The 7,545-nt window shown below is 35.5% G+C and overlaps 1 protein-coding gene across 1 annotated transcript; it reads right to left on the bottom strand.

Moving 5' to 3' along the window:
- Positions 1–43: 43 nt before the first annotated feature.
- Positions 44–6,849, bottom strand: LOC114531310 (alternative oxidase, mitochondrial-like). Its single transcript, XM_028552944.1, has 9 exons — positions 6,578–6,849; positions 4,006–4,166; positions 3,358–3,421; positions 2,780–2,871; positions 2,521–2,639; positions 2,179–2,271; positions 1,656–1,768; positions 1,041–1,118; positions 44–465 (listed from the first exon to the last, which is right to left on the bottom strand). Exons 1-9 carry the CDS (start codon positions 6,779–6,781, stop codon positions 331–333), a joined length of 1,059 nt encoding a protein of 352 aa, XP_028408745.1. The 5' UTR covers positions 6,782–6,849; the 3' UTR covers positions 44–330.
- Between the last annotated feature and the right edge of the window lie 696 nt (positions 6,850–7,545).

Below are 7,545 nucleotides of genomic sequence, written 5' to 3'. Positions count from 1 at the left end.
GACCGATATTTATATTAAAGTCCACATAATTATATCAGAATTTGAGTTTCTAATCGCATATTTATTTGGTAAAATTCAATCTACAATGCATCGAGGCTCCCTCATATACAGTGCCACTAACACCAAAGTTGATTTAAATTTTGTACTATACCATTTCTAATTAAAAGAGGAAATGCGATAAATTCACTTCTGTTGCAGAAATATTCCATGCATGCATTCCAATTGAAGCTATAAAAGTTCAATATATACAGTAAGCAAAAAGATTTGGGTTAAGCAGTATAATTATATACTTTACATTGGTATTGACAAAGTTTTCTGCAGAGTATAACTTTACAACTTTCGTTCCCATGGTTCGAAGGGATTTTGTTGATCAAGATGCATGGATGCCAAGGTGTGGTTCACCTTTCGATGATGAGCTTCATCGGCACGAATAGCGAGGATCACGTCGCGCATGGTGCAGTCATCCTTGGAGAATAAATTTAAATAATTAGTTCTCAAATCGCCTATGGCTATATGCAACGATTGTTGATTTATTGTTGCACTGCAAAAAAACGCAAAGTGAGCGAGTAACTTCGTTCCTAGAATTCTGTTAACTCGCTTCCTCAGGATATTGGACTTTGTAGTATATCTAAATTGGCGACATAACGTTGTAAAACGAGTTTAATAAATAAAATTTGAATTTGAAAACTAAAAAAGGTTCATGTTTAAACAATTATGAATTCACAAAACGCACAGTATACAAGAGTAATTGTTAGCTATTTCAATCAATCGTTCTCAAAGCCAACTGAGATTTTCTAAAAACTCATGCAGATATCTTAAGACAAAAGGAAGTTAACGAAATTCCAATCAGATTGCAATAGTAGCATGTCTGCATGATCAATTTCTTTTCAAATAGATTGTCGTTACTGTCTGTTACATGAATATAAGAAATATATGCATGCCCCCAAATTATATTGTGCTTCCTACGCCAAAGCAGAACATCCCGCTACGAAAGACTCTCGCATCCGGTTCGAGTGACGTACAGTATAGTAAATTATTACCTTCAGTCTCCAGTATCTTTTAGCAATTACTGGTGCCGGTTTGTTTTCCCAAACACTTAGAGCACCGGAATCTATTGACTATAAAGGTGAGAGAAAAAAAGGCCTTGTAGTTAACGCAAGGTATAACGTTGCCTTACGCAGATTTAGAATGGGAGCATGAACCTCAAAGACGTGGTAAAAATGGCGTGGCATATATATATAGGCGCATCACGCAATCTTTAAGGCACGTTCACGTCCTTTTTGACGTTCACGTTCTCAATACTCCTCGAGTTAAATTGCATGCCTGCTAGCGCATGCAGATTTACAGACTGGTTTTCGGATTGGAACCCATCTGTCGGCGCGATATATAAACACACGACCCATGCAGTCATGGAATTATATATCGCAACACGATTCTGAATGCTAGGCACGTGTGTCAGTATCATAGTATGTATATTGTTCCGATTTGGCTACAAGTCAACAAAACTGTGCCTCATGTTTACCACGCAGTAACCATCATTTAGGATTCTGTTCAATTGTTTTAAAAAGCAGTTAGAGCAATAAAGATTATAGATTTTGGAAAGTACATGAGTGTTAATTTTTCTTGTCACTAAAATTTATCAAAACTGAAAGTACCTCTAAGCAATATGTGTAGGTTTTCACTGCTTCTTCTTCCAAATATCCAACGAACCGATGGCAAAATCGAGGACTAAGCAGGTACGATATGAAAAACATATTGACAAATACTCCTTAAAGTTAAAAAATATTTGAAAAATAAGGTGATGTATTAAATAGAATACATGGGCACGACAAGACGCAAAATATTGTTCGTTAATCAAAACGACGACAACTATAAGTCAAAACGGTTTTCTTTTAAGTCTTTTTTTCCCTCTTATACCTTGAGATCATTTCTCTCAAAAATTTATTATTTTGATCATTCAGTGCTATTTCATTAATGAAAAACAACACGCGAAGCAATGTTAAGTTTGTTAGATCAGACATAAGGCAAGTATGATCAGTATGTAAGGCTTTTTGATATTTAAGAAAATTCCAAGAATACTGCATGCAAATACACAAGAAAAATCTAACTCATCCGCACCAAAGATCAAAACTCCAAAACAAAAGGCAAAAAAAATAGTAGGGTTCAACTCATGCCGACCTTGCATCAACAGGACCATGCCACGAAAGATAAGTCCAGGCTGTTTCAATTCCAGGGCAGTCATAAGATGCATTCGTTCATTTTCTGCTTCCTCTAAAAGAAGTCGGGATATTATCACGTTTTCGAATGGTACCGTGGTATGATCAACACTGAGCAGTATTCTGGCAGAATCGCGATCGCTCGCATTAAATGGAAAGTTGAAAAATCCATTATTAATTGCTTATGCACAACTGGGAGGAATTTTTCCCACCGGTGAACTGTCTTATACATTCATTCATGACCACCGACCATGGTCATTGCCGCGATTGCAATACAGCCGACTGCTGGTTATAATGCACCTACCGAGCAGAGTATGTATCCATCCGTGATCTCTTCTCATCCGTCGCAAAGAATGAAAATGCCTTGTCATTGCACCTACCATTCCCGGAACGCCAGCCACCGTTTCCAGTAAAATAATTCGTCTTGAAATATATGTAAATTGAGTAATTTAAGGTGGTTTGTTGCAATCTTCCCTACCACCTTTTACTTAAAATTTAGAAATGCGTACTGAAGATTATAAAATCAAAAAACATGCACATATCAGTAAAATGCATGGACTTACGTCAACCACTTGTCTTCAGTCATTTGTCCGATTTTGTACATAGAAACGATGTCGAAGCCCACTCGTAGTGTTTGGACAGCATAATACGCCAGCTGTGAGAATATATAAGGGTGCATGCATCGTTCGTTAATTACAATTGAGTGAATAGATGCCAGGTTCATTGATTCAACATGTATAATTCTAATATAATTCAACATGCATGATAACAAAGTTTCAACTTCCAGCTATAGTACGGCTATTCGAACAGCACAACTTCCTATGGTAACATGCAACAGCATGAACGCATATTCATGTATATGAGCCTTACATTACACCATAGCAATTAAACCGTGCAATTTTTGTTTCATGGTCAAATCCTATACAAGCAAGCGCGACGAAAATATAATCAGAGAGTGATCCGCTGTTGCTGATCTCGATGATAACATGCAAAGATTTCCCGAAATTACTCAGCCCAGATTACCATGCACTGTGTTTATATGAAAGCTCTTTTCTAACACTACTTCAGGTGGTTAATCAGTTACAATCAGTTACACAATTTTTGCAATTTAAAAAAAGATCACGTAATAAAACAATATAACCTTGTCTACTTTCCCATTAGGTTCTTTATGGTTAATTAAAACAGAATGTGTGTCTTCTTCCGTCCTACGAATTCAATTAAGTAAACACAAGTTGATAAAAAATTAACCAGGAAAAGCTATAGGGTAACGTTCATATTTCTTGTTAACGCAACAATGAGGCGATTGCGAGAATTCCATTCATTTATTGCGCAAAAAATATAAAACGTTGTCAATTGGTGTGATAATGGCAAACCAGCTCGCATTGTCGAAAACAGTCAGATTTAAAAAAAAATACCTTAATTGAATCGGTTTGTCAATAATTAGTACTGATTGGTAAATATTATCTTGTGATAATATCTCGCAACACAGTTGAATCTCTGAATAATAGGCCAACTTTTGATTTAGGCAAAAGGAAATTTCCGAAAAGGGCATACTTAATTTAAGAGAATAGCTTGGCTGTGAAATATTGAATGTAAGGAAAATACACCCAAGCGAAGTTGGCTTTACACAATTTCGTCCGTTGTACAATTGACATACGGCTATGCTCTTTTAACCGTGGGAATCTATTTCCTTCTTGTTGTCTAAGATCATAGTTAGTTTATTATGCAAGTGGTCCATTACGCTACATGTTTGAAGGCTATAAAAACACCCGTGGAAGTCGCTACATACCATATCGGATGGGGTAAGATGTAGTCTTTCGCTTTCTCTCGCTCTATTTGCTTCTCTTCTTCCACTTCAGGAAGAGGATGCTTTCCTGTGAGTTCTTTGAAGTGCGTTGGTGTACTTTGCTGGTTGGAAACATTGGAACTCGACGAAGAGTATTTTTGAAACTACACAATTATCCATACAAAAAAATATCACTCGTTTGTTGGGCTCACGCAAAATTTTCTTCTCCAAAAGGAACTTGTTTTTACTGCAATTATATGCAAAAGTGCGGAACGAAACAGAAAGTTCCAAGCAGTGGAAGGTATTATGTCTAGCAGTTTCTAGGGCTCTTTCAAGATTTTTTTTGAACCCTATTGTTCCTTTACATGTAAACATGAATATATGAATATACACCCTCCTAATTATGCGATCTAGCTACAGCTCTGGTGGAGAAACCAGCTTAGAACAATTCCTGCGTCCAAGCAAGTTGTTTAGCCCATTTCTTTAACGCATTTAATTAGGAATAAAATCGAATATTGGGTGCCGCAAAACCGAAAAAAAAATTGACAATTTAATGATATTCTTGGTAACTACCCATTGATAGAACATTTTGACTGGTCTGGTGCCCATGGCAATCAAAATGTAATGTTCTTTCATAATTGAATTTATTTGCTTTTGAAAATGAAAAAAGCGAATGCAGTGTTAATCCTAACCCTAACTATTTTCTCAAGGATTAAACTTGCGTATTTAGGATTTACTAAACGTCACCTCGCATCACGTTTCCATTATGGTATTATCTTTACCAACAAGCCCCACTGTTGTGTAAATGGTCACAATTCACAATAGAATATATCGCATTAAAGCGAGGCTTAGACGCGTAAAACACCTGCGTGACAAACAGGTCACTTTGTACAATACTGTTTTTCAATTGGACAATTGGATACTTGACTTGCTTGATATATATATATATATATATATATATATATATATATATATATATATATATATATATATATTCGTTTGGGGGGGGCAAAAAAAATTTATGAATTTTTGAATTATACAATGTGCCCGAATTATAACTTATTTACCAGATTTGGCAAAGCGGCAGATGTGCTTTGAAGAAACTAGTGTAACAAAAATGGCGAAGTAGAATATACATATGTGATATATATTTCAAAAATGGTTTTAAAAATTTTAGTTGTGTTACTCTTTTTGTTTGCCTGAATTTCTTGATTCTCGAAATTTTGGGGGGCAAGTGCCCCTCCTGCTCCCCTGTCTCGTATGCCTATGGCCTTTATCCAAGTTACAAACTGTATGAGCTTTGATCCAAATAGGAATACAAAGCAGGTATAATGCCAGATTTATTCTACAGAAACAAGTTATAATAATTTCAAATTAAACACGATAAATTTTAAGAAAAAAGAAAAATATGTATATATACTTTTTGGAAGTGTGTTTTTGGCCAAAATTTAAAACGTTTTTCCGATACGTTTGTGGGCCCTTAAATGTCTTTCAATTGAAATTTTGGCCAAAAGCACACTTCCAAAAAGTATATATTTTTTTTTCTAAAATCTAGCAGTCTTTTTCGTGTTTAATTTGAAATTATTATAACTTGTTTCTGTATAGAATAAATCTGGCATGTATATAGCTGGGATGACACCTGATGTGTCTAATGAGGTTTAATTAATAAGCAATTCTTTTGATATTTGAGGCAGGAACCTTCACTAATTGTGCCAACCTTGTGTACCACCAGTAAACTGAGTTATAACCTGGAAATGTCTTGATTTCATTTTATACTTGTGATTGGAAGAAATAAAAATTCTATATGGGATGAGAATTGTATAAAATGGTACTGAATATTATTAGTAAAGGTAGGAGTAAAATTTTGGTAATTTTATTAAATAAGTGATTTGTCTAAATTTTTTGCTAAAATTAGACAAGCTCACCCAACTTTCAACTGTCATAATTATGTAATCCCTGTTTGTAACTAATAATTAAACAGTAATAAACAATTAAGCAACATTGCAGAATTATTGGTTTAATTCTTAGAGTTACTGGAAAGTCCAGTAATTGGCTGTCTAGTTTGTATTCTATTTCAGCAAAATAATTTATTGTACTGGAGCCAGTTGTATCAAGCCCATTTAGCTTCAACGGTGGATAAGTCAAAATTAAATAACGCTCTCTTGAATGAGTCAATTTGAATGTTGCGCTCTGAATATGTAGTTGTAAACAGTATCTTTGTATTAAGGTTAAAAACATTTAACCTTCCTCATTGCCATTGGTGATACATGCAGCTTTTTTGCAATTTTACAATAACACCCCCTAACTCACCAGGAGAGGTTAATATTGACAGGTGCTATTTCAAATAAACAACATGACATACAAATAGGCAGTAGGTAATAATATATCTCTATATATTAAAATATTGAAATTGAAAGAAACATTTCGAATGCAGTACGAATAGCAAATCACACTCGGCGTACTGTTCCAGTAGGAATAGCCACTTCGATTAAAATATTACCCAGAGATCATATATTGGTTGAATGATTATAATGAATGATAGTCAACCAGAGCAGCACTTAAACAGAATACTAACCTTGTTCCGTGCTATGGCTGGGCTTGAGTGTTTTTGCTGCCTAACGATGTGCGAAAAACTCCGATGTCCAGGCCAAATATTGATGTGACAAGTCGAGTGAGGCAAATCCCACCTACGCTTCCCTGTGGCTGTGATAAACCTCGAACTTGCTTTTCGAAAACCGTGTTGACGGAAAAATGACAAAGACCTGGAAACAGACTTCATTAGTTACCGAAAATAATCAGTAAAATTGTGGAATATCATTTATTGAATACTAGTATGTGTGTTCTGCCAACCTTTTGTGTTTACACTCAATTATTTACCGAATCACTCCTGACGTCAGAAGTTCAGACTTTACATCAGGTCCGATACAGTTTCCGTTTTCATGAAATTTTGCATGCAATAAAGCATATAATGATGTAACTACTGCATATAATGAATTAACCACCGCATATAATGACGAAAGTGCAGCATTATATGTAAAAGCACAGCCTCGTTCCCGGGCGCTAAATGAAATATAGGAGCAACAGTGAACTCAAAAGAACTTTTAGTTTTAGTTCAATGAGGAGCAATTATGGGAGCACTATAGGCTTTTACAGTCATGGCCGTTCCATATTTTTCGTCTGTCGAACTAAAAGTTGCGTCATAGAATTAACCTTTCTCAGGAGGACGAATATCCGCTATTTTAAAGTTTATTTTTTTTAAATGGGGTCTTACCCCGCTTGGGTCTTGTATTACTTTTACTAGTAAAAGTTACAACGCGTTCATATGAGAAAACAAACTGTCCCGCTAGCCGGGATCTCGCCTTTCAAAGGCTTTGAGAAGCGAGATCATATTCATAGGTAGACGGGATAAATCGATTCCCACACGGCCATATGGACGCGCTATCCCGCTTGGCGGGATGAAATCTAAACACTAAATATTCGATTTTGATGCTAATTTAGCAAATTTTACGTTTGGGATAGTACAAATTATCAAAAAATATCGCG

Source organism: Dendronephthya gigantea, unplaced genomic scaffold, assembly GCF_004324835.1.
Source record: "Dendronephthya gigantea isolate DGI-Jeju-01 unplaced genomic scaffold, DenGig_1.0 000070F, whole genome shotgun sequence".
Lineage (NCBI taxonomy): Eukaryota > Metazoa > Cnidaria > Anthozoa > Malacalcyonacea > Nephtheidae > Dendronephthya > Dendronephthya gigantea.
The sequence above is the reverse complement of the archived record's forward strand: the minus strand, read 5'-3'. Positions and strand labels throughout refer to the sequence as shown.

Coding starts and splice junctions, on each gene's coding strand:
- LOC114531310 (XM_028552944.1), bottom strand. CDS start 6,781: ATGAAGTCTGTTTCCAGGTCTTTGTCATTTTTCCGTCAACACGGTTTT. Junction 1,769..2,178: donor CATGGTCCTGTTGATGCAAG/GTCGGCATGAGT, acceptor TTTAACTTTAAG/GAGTATTTGTCAATATGTTT. Junction 466..1,040: donor AAAGATACTGGAGACTGAAG/GTAATAATTTAC, acceptor TTATTCTCCAAG/GATGACTGCACCATGCGCGA.